The following is a 20,803-nucleotide window of genomic DNA, read 5'->3' on the forward strand; positions in this document are numbered from 1 at the left end:
GGTCCTGCTCTGCATGCTCTCGCACATCGCCTTCTCGGCCGAAGTGGACGGGCTGCACTAGAACCGTATGAAACCCTTGGCGGTCCACTATTTGACGAGTTACTTTGTGTTTGACCTGGCACGGCTGGTAATAGGACTGGTGGTGCTGGGCGGAGTGGAGGCCGCCTGGCTGGGGGTGGTGGGGTACGGGCTGACAGTGGTGGCCATGTGGAACACCTCGGGCCGAGTGAAGGTGTGCCTGGTGGACAACGAGTTCAAAGACTACCTGTCGAAGCTATTCTTCACCTTCCTGCTGAACCTGGTGCTGGCGAACAGCTTCAGCCTGGTGTTCAACTGGATGGCCAAGATGGACTCCGAGAACAATTGGATAACCAACAACGAACTGCAGGACCTGCCCTGGCTGGAGCAGTTCTACTTCTCCTTCTACTTCTCGGTGAGCACCATAACCACCGTTGGGTACGGGGACATCTCCGCTACCACCCCTCGCGAGGCAATCCTGCTCTCGTTCTGCGAGTTGGTGGGCTCCATCCTCTTCGCCTACAATGTGGGGGTCATAGGCAACGTGCTGTCCTTTATCACCTCCCGCAATGAAGCCCTCGAGAAGCATGTCCGTGTCATCAATGCCATGTTCAACCGTTATGAAAAACGGCTCAAGCATTTGCCCCTCCGCACTGAGGTGCTCAATGAGGTCAAGAACCAGGTGCTTATCAGTAGCGAATCTGACATCCACCTCTAGGACGAGATCCTCGGGGGGCTTGAGGCCAAGCTCCGCGAGAAGGTGCTGCTGCACCTGCATTTCGGCACGATCAGCCACCTGCCTCTCTTCTCACGGTTCTGCTACGACACCCGGCGCAAACTGACCTCCATCTTCCGCCGTGAGAACCTGCTCAACAGCCAGCTGGTACCTGTCAACGAGGGCAAACTCTTCGTCCTTGAGCGCGGCAAGATCGCTCGTTGCCTGGCCATGGACGACTACCTAGAGGAGTCTATCCTGTCCGCAGAAAAGAGGCCGGTGGTCATCGGTTTGCGGTCGTTCCTGACTGGCCGCAAGGAGGACTTTGCTTTTGTCGTGCACGGGCAATGTGAGTTGTTCAGCATCGACTGGAAGGACTTGCATGACGTGCTTCGCAAGTAGCAGTTCGACCGGCAGAAGCTGCTCGAAGTGCTGCACCAGGCCCACCTCAGCCAATACTACCCCTTCGAGGAGGAATGTCCTCTTTGCCACGTCCGACATTCGGTCGCACAGTGCTCCAAATACCATTACGCTCCAGTGAAGTCCCTGCGCGATCTGCGGCAGCAGTTCCGTACGCAGGACAGGAAGGCCGGCCGCAAGTCCCGTTGCGACCAGCCCACCATCTTCGCAGAGACCATCCCCGAAGAGCGTAGGGACAAGTTGCTGGGCTAGCACATCCTCCACAACCAGTACCACCTCGGAGAGCCGGTCAGCAGCACCGAGGCAGACCAGCTCTAGAACTGGCGGTGCTACAACCCCGATTACAACATCGAGGAGGTCATCAAAAAATTCCATCCCAAATGATTCATGACGAGCATGTCAGACCAGCTCCGGCTGCACTAGCAGCCCCAGTTGCCCAAGCTAGAAGTCCATCTCCTGCTTGAGCTGGCTGCCCGCGGGGTTCACTCCAAAGGCGGCCCGGTAGACCTCTCCCGCCATGACTTTGCGGTCCTTGCGCTCTCGCTCCAGCATGGCCAGCCACCAGAACTTGAACGCCAGGTCGCACTCCCTCCAGGGCCAGGCGTTCAGCTTAAACTTGTTCTTGCGCTTGTTCAGGACCTCGTTTTCGTAAGAGAAGAAGCGGAGCTGGTCGCCCCTGGCCTGCAGGTAAGCCTCTACGCTGGCAGGGCCGCAGCCTGGGTGCGGCAGCACCAGAGGCGGCTGCATGGGGTGGGTGGCCTCGAAGCCGTTGAACAAGTTGGGGACGGATTTTGGGTCGAACCCCTCCACCATCACTTCGTTCAGCTCTGTGGCCACGTACGCTCCCGAGAAGAGCACTAATGCCCCCAGCACCATGCCCTTGGGACTTATCATAATATGATCAGCGCAGAGAACTTCGACCCCAAGGGGCCTGCGCCAGACTCACCGCGGACTCTCGAGGCCTGCGCCCGGCAAGGCGTGGCCCCTGCGGACTTGCTATGGAAGGGCGACAAGTTCATCCTTCAGTTCTATAACGATGGACTCAACGACCCTGCCTCGCGAAGAGTCAAACGAGAGCACTTTGAAGAGCTGCAGCGTGAGAAGCTGAGACTTGTTAAGCAGGCCCGCCAACAGATCATCCTCGAGAGCCAGCGGGTGCAGAGGGTTGCCCCGGCTTTGCTTATGGCCGCCTCGCAGCCAGGCCGCGAAGAGGCGGTCCGTTACTGGCAGGAAGAGAGGCTGAAACAGGAAGAAATGCGGCAACTTCGCATCCGCATCCAACAGGAGGATAAGGAAAAGCGGGTCGCCTAGCTGTAGGCCCAGAAGAAGGAGGCTCACGAGCTGATGCTGCGATAGCGACGCAAAAGATAGCGCATGCACGAGCTAGCAGCCTCAGCGCAAAAGCACAAAGAGGCAGAGCGAAAAGCAGAGGTGGAGGCCCGACTCCGCCAGAAAGAGGCTGCAACCTCTTCTTTCGGTATCCACTCAAGGGAGCACGCTCTCCTGACCGAGGAGATGAAACTAGCCCGCCAGGAAAAGTAACAGCGCGCTCGCGAAAATAGACAGCTGATCGAACAGGACCGAGCGGCTCGCCAGCAGGAGGCTGAAGAGGCCCGCAGGAAAAAGGACATCCAGAAACAACAGCATGAAGAAATAAAGCAGCGTCTGCTCGACTAGCAACGCAAGGCGCAGAGCAATCAAGCCGAATAGCGTCGGAGGGCCCTTGAACTCGAAAAGCAGCAGCAGCTCGTCTAGGTGGCAGGCACCTACAAAGCCAAGCAGCAGCGTGCAGAGGAGATGATCAGGTTCAAAGCGGACGTTCAGGCCAGCATGCAGGACCAGCGGAGGGACAGGGAAAAGGAGCGCAGGGTTGCCAGGACTGAGCAGGAGGCGACCCTGGCCATGGAGAGGCAGCGCAAGGCTAATGAGCAGCAGATCCGTGAGGAGAAAATTGCAGTCATCCAGCACACCGTTTCATACGAGCGTAAGAAGATGGCGGAAATCAAGTAGGAAAAGCAGAAGTGCTTCGCCCAGTCCCTGCGCGAGCGGCAGCAGGAGGTCGAGCGCAGTCGAGAGGAACTGCGGGCCCAGATGGTGGAGAAGGAGCGGGCTGCCCAAGACAAGCAGGCAGAGATGGACCGGGTAAAGCAATAGCTCAAAAACAAAAACAAGCTGATGGAGACGATCAAAAAGAAAAATGCTGAGGACAAGAAAACCCGCCAGGCGGAGGCCCGCCGGACCGCCTTTGAGGGCAAGCGCCAGTCCTATGAGAAGAAGGTCGAGCTCCAGCAGGTCATCAAGGGGATGGCCAAGACAGCCAAGCCTGCCAAGCCCAGCAGCGCGGGCAAAGACCGCTCCTGGAACCAAGCGACCCTGGAGCGGCAGCTCAGAGAGTAACTGGAATTCAAGAAGAAGGCAGCCAAGTTGTCCGCAAGCAGGCCCGTTAGCGGCCTGCCCTAGCGCAGCCCGCAGTGGCTGGAGCAGCCCGAGCAGCGCTACACCGAGCTGCTCAAAGAACTCAAGATCAAGCAGAACAAGGAGTGGCTGGATTAGCAGCAGCACGAGGACAGGCGCGAGCAGGCCCGCACGCAGAAGCTGGAAGGGATCGCGGACCCCGCCTAGCGCAGGCGCTACGCAGCGATCTGCAACCGTGAACGAGCCAGCTTCCAAACCCGAATGCAGGAGCTGGACGAGGAGCACCAGCGCGTCTACCAGCGATACCGCAGAGAGCTGGGAGTGGTGGATGGCCAGATTTGAATTCAGGGGCTGACTGCCTTCGCCAGCTTGTCGCCGCTCGCCAGCATCCCCTTCGCACGCTCCTTGAGTCCGCGGGCCAGGGCGCTGAGCTGTCTGCCCACCTCGTCGTAGTTGTCGAGCTGGTGCCTGAGCTTACTGTTCTCCTGCCGAAGGCCCTTGCCAGGCTAGCAGCCTCTTTCGTGTATCTGCCTGAGAGCCAGCCTCAAGGAGGCATTGGCCTGCTCCAAATCCGCGATTTGCTGTGCAGTGGCCTGCAGATGCTGGTCCAAGTCCATCCTCCACAACTTAATAAAATTAAAGGGTCTAGTAATGTAATTGGTTTCATATTATCGGACGGTCATCGCTGGAAAATGCCATCGAAGACCATAGAAATGCGGTTGCGCACCTCCTGCTGCTACTCCTTTATCGCCAGGATCGATCGCCTTATTCGCTGCTGTTTTTTGCGGCGCTGATTTTCGAGGTGCTGTTTGTTTGACTTTAGGAGGCTGGAATGCCCGATCACAGGCAGTTGCGAAGCCTGCCGAGGGACGGGGTTGGCCCGGCGCGCAGGCCGATCCGCCCTCCAAAAGCTGTGGGGGTAACTGACCGCCTACCCCTGGGAAGGCAGCAGTCCACAGCTGAAGTAAATGGACAGCAGCTTCGACCCTTCCAAGTCGGCCATTGACTGTACGGGCTGCAAGGACTTCCTCGAAATCCCTGTGGCATTATACATTACTGCAATCAGTGTCGGGCGAGTAGAGCCTCTTCGTTGGTCACCTGCTCGATCACGCTTTCGAGGTACTCGCTGAAACTGCTGAACTACCAGACCTACTCGTTGCTGCAGGAGAGGGCCGCCCGGAAGGTCTTGCAGTTTTTTTCGCCGTGGAAAAGGTTGATCAGGGGCTTCCGGAGCAGCCCTGCGTTCTTTGTCGGGTGGGAGGACAGCCACCCGTCCACCCACTCCCCGTACGCCCGCAGCAACTCCACCCGCGACAGCCCCGGGTTGGCCACCCCGTAGTACCTGCGGTCCACATCGCCCATGAACCAAGGCTGCTCGTAAGACACCCTTCCTAGCATGACTCCTTCCAGCCCCAGCTCAGGCGCCAAACTCGCCGAGATGTCCTCGTGGGTCTTGAACCCGCCGTTGATCGAGAACCGCAGGTGCGGGAAGTCTTTTTTGATGCTGTACACGAAATCGTACTTGAGAGGTGGGACGGTGCGGTTCTGGGCTGGGCTGAGGCCTGACAAGAAGGCCTTGCGGGCATGGACGATGAAGTGCTGCACCCTGCCTTCTTCCGAGACGATCTCCACGAACCTTTTAAAGTGCTCGTAGGAGTCCTGGTCGTCCACCCCGATTCGGCACTTCACTGTGGCAGGAATCCCGCAGCTGCCCATCGCTCGCATGCACTAGGCCACCAGTTTAGGGTCGGTCATCAAGCAGGCCCCGAAGCTACCTGCCTTGACTCTCGGACTAGGACACCCCACATTCAGGTTGACCTAGTCAAAGCCCACCGTCCTGGCCAGCGCTGCACAGTCAGCCAGCTTGGCAGGGTTGCACCCCCCCAGCTGGAGCACCACAGGCCCCTCGCTGAGCTCAGTGGCGAGGTACTACTTGGGGGCCGAGCTTGTTGAGGAGGATGGCATTTTCGTGGATCATCTCGGTGTACTTGACTGAGCGGGCAGAGAGCAGGGTCATCAGCTGCCGGAAGAACACATTGCTGATGTCCAGCATGGGGGCCACGCTAATCCGCTGCATTTCTTACATCTAAATTCCCGTCACCGGCAGCCCGCCAACCGGCTGCAAATGGCCTCTTCCTTGTCCAGAGCCAGGAGCAGCCGCTCCAGATACAGCTCGATGTCGGAGCCCTCCTTCTCCACCTCCTTGTACGCTTCGTGCTAGAACTTCAGCAGCTCGACCAGCTCACCAACGCTCTCGCGGTGCTGCTACTTCACTGTAGGACGGGACTGGAAAGACGGCCGTTCTCGCTTCCTGGTCTGGGGGGATAGCCTTGCCGGAGACCCCCGGCGCGGCGATTGGCTTTTCTCCTTGGATGCATGGATCGCGTCGTTCTCCTTCTTGCCGCGCCTGGTGGGAGACAATCGCCCCGCCTTAAAGCCGCTGGTGTAGGTCCTGGAGCGGGACTAGTCAGGCTTGCGCATGTCCTTGACCCGAGCCGCATACCGTAGCGTGTTCAGAGTGATTTCAGTGTCGGACTAGGCAGGGCTGATGTTACCGATCATGACGGTGTAGGATGCGCCCTGGAACGATTCCTTGAGAAGCATGGTAAGCTTGCTGCCTCGGTAGGGGGTGCGATCTTGGTTCCTGTCGATCGCCCGGATGCATTCCTTCAGGGCCAGCAAGGACTTGTTGATCTCAGCGCCGTCCATCCGATCCTGCCTAGAAAAATTCATGGGCTGGTCCTTCCCTCGCTCCGAGCCCGCCAGGTCAATGAAATTGAGACGACCTACAGTCCGCCCCTTCACCTTGTAGGCCAGCTTCAAGACCGCATGCGACCTGCTCGAAGTCTCATTGACCCCATTATCGCCAGTGACACGGATCTGCCCGCAGTACCGAATCGTTTTGATCAGGTTCTACTTGGAGTCGACCCTGGCCTCCAGCAAGTCCACGACATGCACCTGATGCGCGGCATCCTCCCGGAGCTGCAGCAGATGGTGGTTGTTCAGCAGGTCGTAAAGCTTGCCTGAATACAGTTCGAAAAAGGACATGAAGAGTTCGCCACTGTGATAGGTGCTATCGAAGAGCTGCTCGACTGCTAGCTACTGTAGGCCTTGCTGCCCCCTCCCGCCCGCCATCGTGAATGTCTTGCCCGAGCCGGTCTGTCCGAACGCGAAGAAGTTTATGCTCCTCCCTTCGAGAACCCTGCCGACCAGCGGCCGCACCTGCTCCTCGTAGATCTGCTGGTTGCTGGCCTCGCCGCCGTAGACAGCATCGAACTTGAAAGTATACTCCTAAACGTGCTTGGTGAGGTCGACCCGGGTCTTCAGCTCGGAGAGGATCAGCTTGCCAGGCCCTGCCGCGATCACGTCGAGTTCATGGGCGGCCTGTTCCCGGGAGAGCGGCCGTTTGCGGACCAGCACCTTGATTTTCTATTACATCGATGAGCGAGGACTCAGTGCAGATGCTGCGGCGGCAGATCTACCCCTCGCTGAACGTGGCCCTGCTCGAGCTGATCGACCACATCGTCAAAACCGAGTAGGTCCGCAAGCACCAGGAACGCCTCAAGAAGCAGAAGATGATCGACGAGATCGAGAAGAAGCGTATCGAAAGCATCCGCGAGAAGGAGGAGCTGGGCTCGGACTACTACGAAAGCGATGAAGAGATTGACTACGATTTCCTGGGTATCAAGAAGTAACGGCTGGACGAGATCATCGCAGAACGCATGAAACGCGCCGAGGACGGAAACCTCTCTCAAAGCAAGGAGCGGCTTTTCGAAGGCGTGTTCAACCCCATCGCGTTCATCGTTGACTCGCTCCAGCGCATCGTCAAGGAAGGCAGGCCGCAGCAGCCAGCCGCCTCGGTCGTGCTCTGACCTCCTCCATCAAATGAATCGCGTCAGGCCAGGATCTCTTTGATCCGGAGCTTGTTCTCCTCTGACAGCTGGGCTGGGAAGGCAATGTCGAACCGCACGAACAGCGAGCCCCGCCGCCCGCTCCCAGCAGGCATGCCTTCGTGAGGGATCTCCTTGACCGTCTCTGGACTGATGATCTCGTCGATCGGTAGCAGCAGCTTCTTGCCTGCGAGGGTCACGATCACCCGGCTGCTGCAGTTTATCGCTTCTGCCAGGGTGATCGGCTCGGTGAGGATCAGATCGTCGCCCTCCCACTGGTAGCGGGGCTCAGGCAGCTGCTTGATCTTGAAGATGAGGTCGGCTGGTCACCACGGCACATCTGATGGGCCCGCATTCCTCATTGCCCTGCTCCTTGAACACAACCGTGCGGCCTGCTCGCATGCCTGGCACGATTTCGAGTTGCTTCCGGAGCAGCTGCATGCTGGTGGTGCGGCCATCGAGGTTGAGCTTGCGGCACTGGTACTCGACTGTCTTGGCACAGCCGTTATACAATTCCTTGAGCGTGCAGGGGACTTCCACCAGCAGGGCTGCGGGCGGGTCGTTTGGCTTGTACTGCTGGCCCCCGAAGGCATGGCCGAACATGGTGCCCTTTTCCTCGCTGATTTCGCGGTCGAAGATCTTCGCGAAATCGTTGTAGGAAGTGAAGAACCGTTCGAAGATCTAATCAGGCTTGCCCTTAAATCTGTAACCGCCCTTCAGCTCACCCTCCGCGAAGAAGCCCTCCTTGAGCTTGACCTCTCCGAACTTGTCATAGAAAGCCCGCAGCACAGGGTCCGACAGCACCTCATAAGCCTCGCTGACAACGCTGAAATGGTGAAACGAAGTTTCATAAGGCTCCTTAGAGAACTTCGGGTGCCAGCGAAGAGCCAGCTTCTTGTAGGCGGCCGCAATTTCCTCGTCCGAGGCGTCCACGACCACCTCAAGGTCCTGGTAGTAATCCCTGCCCATTATTATTAGATTTACGTTTGAATGGACTGGATGTCACTGGCCACCTTCGAGCCCTATGTCTATTACTGCCCCCGCAGCTATGACAAGGTCTCGAGCCTACTTGAGAAGGTCAGGCATCAGCCAATCACCCTCCGCGACTATGAAGAGCGGCCCAAGGCTTACTTCCGTAACCTTCTGCTGTTAGTGCTTAACGCTAATTCCTTCGAGCAGGTTAGAATGGACGAGGACTGCAAAAAGATCAAGCACATGCGCGAGGAAAACCAGGTGCTCAAGCCGAAGATGCTTGAGTTGGTGTAAAAAATCGAGGCCAACAAACAAGCGATTTAAAAGGCCAAGGCCAAAGGCAAGTCCCCGAGCAAAGCCCGAGTTCCAAGCAAAGACCGGCAGGGATTACAATGCCCGCTGTGCGAGGCCGGGTTCGGAACCAAGGGAGATTTCGAACTGCATTACAAACGACATGTGGAAGATGCCGTCAGGAGCAAGAACAACCAGCTGCTGGACTTGCTAGTCGAGCAGCAAAAGCATCTGCTGTCGAAGTCATCCCTGCCCAGCAAATCTGCTGGCCCTGATCCCCGCTAGCAGCAGCTTAACTAACTGATCCACAAATCAGAACTGCTAATCTCAGCCCTGACCGGCTGCAAGGAAGAGGCCATGCAGCGGAGCGCTTAGCTTTCTGACTACCTGCTGCGCCTGCAGCGATTATAGTTTGAACGGAAAACTGCCGGATTATCAGAACTGTAATAAAAGCTGTCTAGTAAAAGGCCTAGGCTAAAGGCCATGAAGTACGAGGATTAGGTCGAGCTTGAAGGCGATGGGGATCAGCTTTGCTTTTTCTAGCCTGACTCGGAAGGCCTAATCAAGCTTACCTCCCTAGGCAGAGCACCACAGCCATACAAGTATTACAAAGCGGTGCACATCAAAGACGAGCAAGATCTCGAGCATCAGACCCCAATCTAAGCCCCGCCCAACCCTTCCCAGCTCACTCCAGCCCCTTCAAATGAAGCCGTCAGGGAATACGGCACAGACTCAAGCTATTGCCTGACCTCGAACCCCTCTACTTTCCGGATCAGGTGCAGGGAGGAGGACTTCGTGTTCGACGAGTCAAGGGTGCAGTCCTACAGCGGCTAGCCCTTGGCCGAGCGGCCGGGACAAGAGCTATCGTCCTCGGTGGACTTCACGATATCAAACGACAGCAGCAACGTCGTCCGGCGTGAGTTCAAGCCTTCGCTGCTGATCGAGGATGAGTCGAGGCTGTGGAACAAGTCGCATCAGTGAATCAATTTTTAGAGTGTTTGGAAAGGCTCCGCTAGTGGATTGCCTCGTGCGAATCTTCCTTGCCAGTGTGCTCGCCCTAGGGGACCACCTCGTAGCCGAGCTTGCAGAAGCAGGCGCAGCAGTCGCCGCCCTCCCTGACGATGCGGATCATCTCCTTGACGAACAGGTAGAGGCCGACCAGGATGGCCACCGCTATCACGACGGCAGCGATGAGGCCAATGACCAGGAAGACCGCAAGGAGGATGGATGTAGCAGCTCTGATCAAACAAATCCGGGATGTTGAGATACCCACCATCAAAGTTCTTAAAGTTGGAGCAGAGCTCCCACCAACGCTCGACCCGCTCGGTGAACTCGATGATCTGCTTGAAGGGGGGGATCTTCTTGATGACTCCACCCATACTGGCTAGCTAATTGATCAATAATGTCAGAGCTGCACGGCCGGTCCCTGTGGAAGCGGTTGGCACAGTTCGAGCGAAGGGAGGCCGCAGCCTTGTAGGCCTACAAGCACGGGCACCCGGTTTAGGGCCGAGGACTCTGGATGCTCGTGGCGGAGGGATACACTCTGTTGAAACTGGCACTTCAGCGGGCCGATTATCCGTTCCTAGAGGAATGCCTCGCAGCGATAAGCGATGCTGAGTGGAACATGTTCGCGCAAGTAGAAGGAATCGCGACAAGGGTGCTCGCCCATTTGCTAAGGCTGCGCGACTCCCAATCCTAGCAAATCCATCAGGCAGCAGCCCTGCTGGACAGGCTCCGTCTGGTGACAGACCCAGCCTCAATCAGCGCAATCAGCGAGCGGGACAGGCCGTACGCTGTCCTACGGCAAGCCAATCTCCAGCTTTAAGTCTTGGTTCCGTTCTATCAAAAGCTGGAAGTATAACAGCTATGTGACACTCTCGGTCGCCAGGAGATCAGTGAGCAGGCCTTGGAGTTGGCTGTTAAACAGATCGACCCTTCCTTGTTCTTGAGGCAGTCTGTGGCTCAGAATTAGTCGTTTTACCGAGCTCTGATGGTCAACATCAAGGAAGGCAGCAGGAAAGCCTAGCAATACTGGCAGGCCCTGGTGTCAGTGCTAGGTTCGATGCCTAGCTCCTTAAAGCAAGATTTTTTGTGTTTGCCATTCACCACAGACTTAAAACTACCGAAAAGGTTCTACAGGATGATAACTCCCCTGCACCTGCGTGGGCTGGACCTCTAGCGCTTATAATAAATCTAGGCATTTTACAGTCCGCGATTTATTAAGCTGTCAGGCCTGGACGAATACTTAGCATAAGTCAAGCTCGGGAGAGTTCACTATTCCGATGCGGCCTTGATATTGAAAGAAGCTCTTGCTAGTGATGAGATGGACCCTTAAAAATAAAAACTATTGCGGCTAAAGATCGAGGAGATTATTAAAAAATAAAGCAAAGGGACAATCGCTCAGCTTGCCAGCCTGCTCTGGCCCGGCACCCACCTCCCCGAAAGAAGACTTAACCAGCTGCTCATAGACGGCGGCTACGACTACCTGTGCAAACCAATCGCTACTCCCCAGCCAACACTAAAAGTCATTTGCCCTGACTGGCAACTTCCAGCATTAATCGACTACACAAAACAACTGACAAATACCCGACGACAGTCTTTGTTCGACTATCTTGTAGTGGGCCAAAAGGCCTTCCGTCTTGATGGCAACTATCCAGCCTTGCATGATTACATGTAAGGAAAACTCAATTGCAGGCCTTCGAGTTTCATCCGAGCGAGGGTGACTGCCTACCCTGCCTGCTAGATTTCATTTTAAAAATTGATTGACCTCGCCGCCGCAGGGATAACCGTCCGACTGGCCTACTGCAAGCAACTGCCGCTTGACGTCTACCGAGTCTTTTGCAACAACAGGCCTGTTATTTCAAACCTGATGAGATACTCGGATGCCTACCTCTCTGAGTTCAGGAAACTGTTCCCTTCGGTGTATTGTAAGCTGTCGGCCGATGAGGCACTGAGACATGGCAGTTTCTAGATCGCTAGGGTTATCATCGCCAGCGAAGGATGCACTAAGCCTAACATCCGGATCAACCACCGAAACGCAGAGTTCTTCTGGCCCTTTTTGTCAGAGATGGCCGACCTTGAGCTTCTGCACTTTTTTAAATATTGGAAGAAGCCTCTTCCTCTGATACACCTTACTAGACTGATGAAGCTGGATGGCCACAAGTTTGTGTGCCACCTCCTGTCAAGGCTCAAAAAGGAACCCCTCTTCGTGTGGGGGGTGGTGGCTGTCATCTTGTAGGGCAACCTCGAACCCACTTTCTTGACGGCTGTGATGAAAGAGCGCAGCTATTTTCCTGCTCGGCTTTCAATCCTCTACCGATTTAATTTCGAGTTCAACATCAGGCAGTTTGACGAGAACTGGGCCCATGAGCTACTTGAATAGGCCCTGAGGCGAGGTCACACTGACAACTTTCTCAGCTTGTTCACTGAAATTAAAATGGCCGGATATAAAATAAAGCATAAAAGTCTGCTGCGGTTCTTGGAAAGGCGGTGCTCCATGACCGTCGCGTAAGCTCTGCCGGTCTTGGAGTTGCTCTTGCCTGAACTTCAGGACAGATACTTCACGATCCAGCTCAAGGACAGGCTGCTTAGCAGCAGTCTGCTCCAGCTCTCCGCTTAGGAATTAAGACAATTTCAGATCTCGGGCGAGTCATTCAGTAGGACTGTAATTCACAGCACGGTTAGGGAATTTGCTCATGATCCTCGTGCATTTGCAAAGGTCATGCAATTACAAAGCTACGAAATTCCTTTAGACGCTCTCAATGGGATGCAAGAAGACAGCGTGCCTTATTTCCTGCGCTAGAAGGTGTGTAAATGTAAGGCCCAAAAGATGGCTGAAAGATAAAAGCAGAGATCGGCAATCAAAGAAAAACTGCGAAAGCTACGTTCCACATACGAAATAAAACTGAACAAGAAAACGCAATGCCTTGACCTGAATTGTGAGCAGAAGTAGTTCTGGTAGCATTTCTTCGCAGAGGATATCTAATCCTTTTCAACTATCACGGAAGTATAGTTTGTGGTGGCCTGCAGGCTAAGGCTAAACAAGCTCCTCTGCAGGATGCACGAATCCGACCCCCAGCGCTTCACGGCGATGGCTCGCAGCTGCAGGGCGAAAGCTAGGAATCTCAAAGCCCCGCTGCCTCTTTTCCTAGCAGGGCAGTACGATGGGTCTCTAGAGTCATTTATATACGGCAGCAAACATCTTCCAGCTAGCTTTACACGATTATCCGTCATTTTCAAAGCATTTTGCCAAGGACTTGAAAAAAGCCCAGAGAAATTTGTGGCCCGCCGATGCTAAGCGTTTGTCTGCCAAGCCATGCGCCTGGCTGCGGGGCACTTGTCTGACGATCAGTGGTGCCTTCTATTTGAAAAGTAGTTATAGCAAGAATTCGAAGTCGTGCTGGACCGACCCCAGAGTCTTGAGCAAGAACTGCTCAGGGCGATGCTGGGTGGTCTAAAGTACCAGCTCAACCATGAGGCAGTGTTCAAAGCTCGCTGGCAGAGCATCACGCAAGTCCAAATAAAGCTGCTCCAGCGGACCAGCTTCTTCTCTCACAAGCTTTTCGGCAACCCCGACCTCGACGACTGCAAGCGCTGGCACGCCACGTTCAACAACTTCGATCTGCTGGGCTTCTTTGCCCTCGCGAATCCAGACTACGAGGACTATTATTTGCATAGCAGGGCCTGGAAGTTCTATACGGTTCTGGAAAGGGTAAATGAGAAGGGCCTGGGAGCGAGTTTTGAGGAGAATGAGGTGAGCTTGCTGGGCGATCTGACTGTGCTGGCTTTGAGGGTGGAGCAGGCCCAGCAGCTGATGAAGCAGGCAGCCGGCCCTTGCTTGAACGGGTTGTCTGACAACGACATCGCCAGCCTCGAGTCTCATCTCCTAAAAGCCAGCCTCACACTAAACCTGATCTCAAACGCCAGCAGGTAAGCAGCCCAAAGACTGCACCCAATCCTTTCTTCCACAACAACAAGAATATCTGCCTGGCTCCTGGCCATACATGTCCTCAGGGATTACTAAAGACTGCAGTTCGATTATCTGCGCAAAATCAGGGACTCAAAAAATGATAGGGGAAAGGCCTAGCTGAGTCTGGAGCTCGTTGTGGTGAGGGGAGTGCCATGGGTGGATAGGAGTGTGCTGGATTTGATCGAGCTAGCTGCCCCTCTCGCCTAGAAAGCATACCCAGAGCACGCCGTGCAGGAAGGACTGCCGGAAAGGCAGCTCTAGCGGGCAGTGTCCTTCATTCGAAAGTTCAGCAAGCCAAGCCATACGTACTCAATCTAGGACATTACCTCCCCCATCCACGCGAAGGCCCTAACCGCATGCCTCAGCGAGGTCACCTTCTTCGCCGAACTGCATGCGCTCCCAGAGCCACAGCATTTCGAGATCCGCGAAGGACGGGATGTCGACCTGCTTGAAGTCATAGACCGTTACGAGCGTGAATACCTGCTCCTCAAGAAAGCAGAAGCCGCGCCCTGGAATGTGGTGTTGGCTGGCCACGAGCCCTTCAACGCCCTTTACTGCCTGCAGTCCCTGCTTTAGCTCAAGGAGAGCAGTTCGAAAAGGCCATCCAATTCAGCTGCGGGGCGCAGGTGGGGCTGCTGATCTTCGGACTGGTGAGGGCTGTGATCCAGCCTGGGCAGACCCTTCCTGAGGTCAAAAGCGTGCTGAAAGGGGTATTCGAAGACTGGCTGGAAGTGGTGATCCGGGCCGAGGTGCTGGCCCTGGAGGGATTCCGGGGCATGCAGCACAAGACCCTTCTGGTGGGGTTCGAGGGCCGAGGCGTGCAGTACGCATTGGACCAGGTACCTGCTGAAAGAAGGGTTCTTCACATGGGTGGTGGGGCTGGGGCCAACTGATGACTGAAGAATCACATGAGTTCGCGGTTGGCCTGCATCTCGCGGTGCAAGAACTCTTGGTAGTCGCTGTCCAGCACCTGTCTGCTCTTGCAGGCGCTCTCGATCAGCCCGTCCAAAAAGTTGTATTTGTTGCGCGACTTCAGGAGCTTGGGGATTGAGCTGTTTCGAGCCCGCAGGTGGGCGAACAGGCGCTGCCGCTCCGCCACCTCCGCGTCGATGAAGGAGCTGAAGTCCTTGCTGCTGGAGCGGTAGCACTTCACGGTAAAGTCCCAGCCCTGCGAGCAGAGGACGCGGTCAGCGGGGTCGGACTTCCCGAGGCAGGCACGGTAGGCCTCGTCCAGCCCCCGAGCAGGTGAGCCTGCCGAGAAGGGGGTGGTCCAGCTCCTTGTCGCCGTGGGCGTAGGCAAGATACCGGATGATCATGATATTGGTTCACTCGCCGAGGGCGACAAGAGGCTTGAAAAGGTCCTGGTAGTGGGGCATGCGCTCCATCAGCTCGTGCAGCATCCCCACCGCGTCCTTGTTCTGCGCGCGGACCTTCTCGTACTCGTCGCGGAGCCGGGGCTCGGCCATCATCAGCTTGGCTTTCTTCAGCCGCACCTCGTCGATCTTCTGGGGCGAGTTTCTGCTTTTCGGTGATGTTGTGAAGGTTGACCTGGCGCTGGACCTTGCTGAGGGCCAGGCGGTTGGCCAGCCCGCTCACGTCGGCCTCGTGGTGGGCCAGCTCCTCGCCTAGCTCGTCGATCTGGCCGATGACCTCGTGGTGCTCGCCCTGCTTGCCCTTGAGGACCCGCTCGACCTCGCGCGCGTTGGAGGTGGTCTTCTCGATCTGGTGCTTGAGCATCTTGAGGGAGCTCTCCATCTGGGCGGAGGTGCGGGGCACGCTCTTGGCGCCGCGCTTCTTGTCCTCCTTGGGCTTGGTGTACTTGAGCTCGATGGCCTCGCGCTTGGGCACCTCGCGGACCATCTCGGTCTGGAGCACCTCCTGCTTCTTCTTGATGTCGCTGAGCTTGAGCTGCATCTTGTGGATCTCGTTCTTGAGGTCCTTGAGCTCGCTCTGGCCGATGTTGGGGTCCAGCTCGGACTTGACCTCCTTCTCGAGCTCGATGTTGCGCTCCCACAGCAGGATCTGCCGCTCAGCCTCCACGATCTCGGCCAGCCGCACGGCCTTCTCCTCGCGCAGGTTGTCGATCGAGATCTCCAGGCGCACGCTCTCCTTCTCGAACTCTTTAAGCCTCTCCACGAACTCGCTCTCCACCGAAAAGATCTCGTTGTCCAGCACCTTGTGGCGGTCTGCGTTGTCGGCCAGCCCGTCGTTCAGCTTGTTCATGTCCTTCTGCAGCCCCTTCAGCGAGATGTTGATGCCTGCGATCTCGCGCTCGAAGGAGCGGTAGGACTCGTTGAGCCGGACCTTCTTCTGCTCGAGGATGGTCTTCTTGGTCTGGAGGGAGAGCAGGGCGTCGTTGAGCTCCTCGAGGAGGTTGCTCTTGTGGACGAGGGTGGTCTGCTTCTTCATCCAGTCGCGGAGCAGCTCCTCGTTCTTCTCCTTGTACTCGTCGGCCTCCTTGTGGAGGTTGCGGAGCTTGGTCTCGTGGGGCCCGTTGTTCTCGTCGTTTTCCTGCGAGGTGAGCTTGTCGTTGATCTTGTTGAGCTCGCCCACCTCGTGCTGCTTCTTCTCGTTGAGCTCCTGGCTCTGCCGGATGTTTATCTCGTAGGTGGCCACCAGCACCTCCCGCTTCTTGCGCTCCTCCACCACCTCCGACTTCTTCTTCTCCAGGGCCTCGATCTGGCTCTTGGTGTTCAGCTGGTCGATCCGCACCCGCGCCGTCTCGTTCTCCTTGTCCACCAGCTCCATCTCCAGGTCCTCGACCTCCGAGGCCACCTGCAGCGCCTGCTTCTGCAGGTTGGCGGCTGTCTTCTCGATGGTCATATGCAGGCTCTTCTGGTTGACCAGGTCCTCGATCTGCTTCTTGGTCTCGGTGTGCAGCTTCATGATGTTGGCCTCGATGCTGTTCATGTTCTCCTCGATGGCCTTGGTCTCGGTCTGCGCCGCCGCGATCTCCTGCTCGGTGGATTTCAGCGAGGACGCTAGGATGCTGTGCTGGTCCAGCACTCGCTGCTTCTCGGCGCTGATCCGGTTCGCCTGCTCCTCCAGCTTGGCCCTCTGCCGACGCAGCTCGCCCTCCTTCGCCAGGGTCTCGCTGCGGACCTGGTGCTCCGCAGCGATCTCAGTGGAAATGCCGGCCACCTCCGCCTTGAGCTGGAGGTTGCCCTCCCGCTGCTCGTCGAGGTGGTCCCTGATGCTCTGGAGAGTGAGGTCCATCTTGGCCATGACGGTGAGGCTCTTCTGCCAGCGCTCGAGCAGGTTCTTCTTGGAGGCCAGGATCTTCTGCATCTCCTGCTGGGCGTCGCCCAAGATCTGCTTGGCCTCCCGGTCTCGGCCTTCTGGCTGACCAGCTGCGCGCTGATGATGTTGGACTCCTCGATCAGGCGCTTCATCTACTCGGTCATCTGGTCGATCAGGTAGTCCTGCCGCTTCTTGTCCTTCTCCAGGGAAGTGACGTTTTCCTCGGCAGTGTGGCTGACAGTCTTGGTGATGAGGATCTGGTTTTTGAGTTTTCGTTGAACCGCCGCACCTCCTGCACGTTGCGGATGATCGAGTCCAGCTCCTTCTGCGCCTTGTCCTTCTTCTTCCGCAGTCCGCCCACCTCCGCCTTTTGGGCCTCATAATTTTCATTGACTTGTCTGAGGCGCTGCTCCTCGTCCAGCCGGGCCTTCTGCACCTGGCTATGGTTTTCGTGCGCCCGTTCGTACTCCACCTGGTTTTCGGCCAGCTGCTGCTGCAGCCCGTACAGCCGAACGCCGATGTCCTCTTTATTCCGGCGCAGGCTTTTGCAGTTTTCCTCGGTCTGCTTGAACTCGATCTAGAGGCGCTTGTCCTCCTTCTCGAGCTGGGCCTGCTCGGCGGCCTGGTAGCGGGCCATCAGCGGGTCGTAAGCCGCCAGGAACACCTGCCTGTCCTCGGTCGGATTACTCATCCGATATTATTTCTGCCGTTGCATTTCCCAAATCAGACCACAACTGCCAGCCAATCACTTTATTATCCTTCTAGCATCTCTAAGCCAGGCAGGCTCAGGGCGGGACTTAGTACTGGCCTGCTAAGACGGAGGATTAGATGGATAATGTAAGACAAAATCAATCCCTGCCTGACCTTCGATGAGCTGCTGCGCCTGGCCAAGGAACTCAGGCGGACTGGCAAAAAACTGGACTCCTACTTCGCCCAGGAGTTTAGTTTCACGCACGTCCCTGAGGACATTATCAAGAACTCAAAGCAGGCCGTGGAGCGACTGAACGACTCCATAGACCACTGCAGGCTGACTATCTCACTGCCGCATGAGCAGGCCGACCCGTCGACATTTGCCGCTTTCTGGCCAAGTTGAGGACATCATCGCAAGCCTGTTCAAAATGACCGTTTACATCGACAACGACTCCACTCTCAGCATCTACACCGGTCCCTTCCTGACCGAGCAACTCCCGCTCGAAAGGCAGAAGGACTTTCTCGCCCGCGTGGCACAGCTGCTCGAGCAGGTCGGCAGAGGACTGCTCCAGGCGTTCTGGTTCCTAGACCGTATCAGGGAAGACCCTACGCTGGTTTACCGCCTCCAGAATAAAATCCTAGGCATAACTGACTAAACGCCGCCTCCCTTCGACAAAGCCGCGGTGTGAATCGTTGGAAAGCCAGTCCGGCACCTCCGTGGCGAGCAATGGCTGTCGATTATACAGTGAGTTTGAACGACGGAACCAGATCGAGCAGAAGTAAGAGCCGAAACCTCTGCTCGCGAAGAACAGGAAGACGCAGCGGAAATTATCCAGGTTTTACACGATGAACAACGACCGGCGCCCTCTTAAGCGCTGCTTTTCGAGTAGCAAAAAGCTCCGGCATACCGATGTGAAGCATTCAGCCGTGCTGTCTGAGAAGAAGTAACTGCGCAAGCAAGAAAAGAAGCCGCGCAGTCAAACAGTCTCGATGCTGTCGAAGCATACCTCCTACGAGCCGGTTGAGCGCCCTGAGGAAAGAGGTGGTGCCTGCACCGCGAGTGCAGCGGCGACGGGTGCTGGCAGCGAATGAAGCTGAGCTTCGGTTTGAACAGCCGAGCTTGGGAATCCATTTCAACTGGGGACGGGCTCCAGCAATGGCGGTGCTGTGCAGGATGGGCTACTGCTCAGGGCAGGGGGGCACAGGCCTGGTCCGACAGCTGCTGCGGGCGGATTGAATACTTCCAGGATACATAATATCAAATGAAGCTCAACAAGCCTTCCGTGAAGGAGTGGGACATCGGCAAGGACTACGAGATCGTGAAGCTGATCGGCAAGGGCAGTTACGGGCAGGTTGCCGAGGCGGTCCACCTGCCCACCCAGCGCCACGTGGCCATCAAGCGCATCGACCGGCTGCTCGACGACAAGGTCGAGGGCAAGCGCATCCTGCGCGAGATCACCCTCCTGCGCAAACTGCGGCACCCCAACCTCATCGAGCTGGTGGATATCCTGCCTCCCCGCGACCGGGCCGGGTTTAACGTCCTGTACATCGTCATGGAGTTCTGCCAGACCGACCTCAAAAAGCTATTCAAGACCCCTGTGCACCTGGAGTTCAAGCACGTAGTAACCATCCTTTACAACATCCTCTGCGGGCTGAACTACCTGCACTCTGCCGGCGTGCTGCACCGCGACCTCAAGCCCGCGAACGTCCTGGTGAACGAAGACTGCACCGTCAAGATCTGCGATTTCGGCCTGGCCCGCTCGTACGACCTCCAGCAGTAGCAGCAAGAGGAGGAGCCCTAGCCATTGCCCCTGCCCGAGCCCGACAAGGACAAAGAAGCCAAAGAAAGCAAAAAGGGAAAGCTGCTGAAGGCCAAGTCCATGGGCATGAAGAAGGAGATGACCAAGCACGTGGTCACTCGCTGGTACCGGGCCCCCGAGGTCATCCTGCTGGAGTCCAACTACTCGGACGCCATTGACATGTGGTCCGCCGGCTGCATATTCGGCGAGCTGCTTTCAATGCTCAAGGAAATCGCTCCCACCTACCTGGACCGGGCCCCGCTGTTCCCAGGGACCAGCTGCTTCCACTGTCGCCTGAACGGATGGCCCAGCGCTCTAAGAGCGGGTTCCCCACCTCCAACCAGGACCAGATCAACGTGATAATGGCCACACTGGGCACCCCCTCCGAAGACGACATCTCGTTCGTGACTGACCCCAAGGCGCGAGACTATGTGCGCAGCTACAAGCACCACGACCCTGTGCGGTTCGAGACCAAGTTCCCGAAAGCCTCGAAGGAGGTGATCGACTTTCTGGAGAAGTCGATCGTGTTCGACCCACGCAAGCGGCTGGCGATCTGTGACGCCCTGGGACACCCGCTGTTCCGAGAGGTGCGGGACAAGAAGAGCGAGTAGGTGGCCAGCGAACGCTGCGTGCTTGAATTCGACGACGAATAGATCGAGCTACCACGGCTGCGAGCTATGTTCCTGGAGGAGATCGACCGCTACCATCTCCGCAAGTGATCCCTACCCATGCACTAATCAACGCATAAGTCGAGTGCCCAGCAGCCGGTTCCTGAAGGTCCGGAACTCGAACTGCCCCTGCTCAGCCCCACGTCCGCCTGTGCGCTCTGGCTGCTGGCCAGCAAGATGCGCTTCATCTGTTGGCTGCTCTTCGTGTACTTCTTTATCTGCTCGTTCAGACTGCGGGTTGGTTCTGTTATCACTCGCTCCAGCATGCTCTTCAGCAGCTGATGCTCTGAGAAGTTGGTCTTTGCCTTGAAGCACGGGCTGCGTGGATGTCGGGGCTGCAGGACGGGTGCTGGATCTGGAATGGTGCCTGTCCGCGCAGATGGCTTCACTGCCTTCTTGAGCTTGAAAGTGCGGCGGAGCAGCCCACGGGGGCCGGGCAAGCAGGTCCCTTGGCTCTTGCTGTATATGCCCGCTGGCGAGTCGATTAAAATCATCGCCAATATGGAAAATAAAATCGGGCTTACAAAGACCGCCCGTAGCGAGGGTGCCAGGCTACATGGGCTACATCCCCGGGGCGCGTGCTGAAAACATGTATGGCACTACGTACGCTAACGTGGTACGTGAGAGCAGACAGGTGCTCGCCTGCGGACAGGACCTGCCCGCATAGCTGCACTACCTGACCATGAACCAGGGCAACTCCCAGCGCCTTCGTTCCA

The 20,803-nt window shown here is 56.8% G+C and overlaps 2 protein-coding genes across 2 annotated transcripts; one reads left to right on the forward strand and one right to left on the reverse strand.

Moving 5' to 3' along the window:
- Positions 1-4,717: 4,717 nt before the first annotated feature.
- On the reverse strand, positions 4,718-5,645 carry LOC127594485 (tRNA-dihydrouridine(20/20a) synthase-like). Its single transcript, XM_052056347.1, is given in 2 exon segments — positions 4,718-5,497; positions 5,499-5,645. Coding segments are annotated over 2 exon segments (927 nt in total).
- Positions 5,646-18,882: 13,237 nt separating this feature from the next.
- Positions 18,883-20,138, forward strand: LOC127594486 (uncharacterized). Its single transcript, XM_052056348.1, is given in 3 exon segments — positions 18,883-19,389; positions 19,513-19,699; positions 19,702-20,138. Coding segments are annotated over 3 exon segments (1,131 nt in total).
- The last annotated feature ends 665 nt before the right edge of the window (positions 20,139-20,803 follow it).

The sequence above is a fragment of the Hippocampus zosterae genome, unplaced genomic scaffold (genome assembly GCF_025434085.1).
Source record: "Hippocampus zosterae strain Florida unplaced genomic scaffold, ASM2543408v3 HiC_scaffold_163, whole genome shotgun sequence".
Classification (NCBI taxonomy): domain Eukaryota; kingdom Metazoa; phylum Chordata; class Actinopteri; order Syngnathiformes; family Syngnathidae; genus Hippocampus; species Hippocampus zosterae.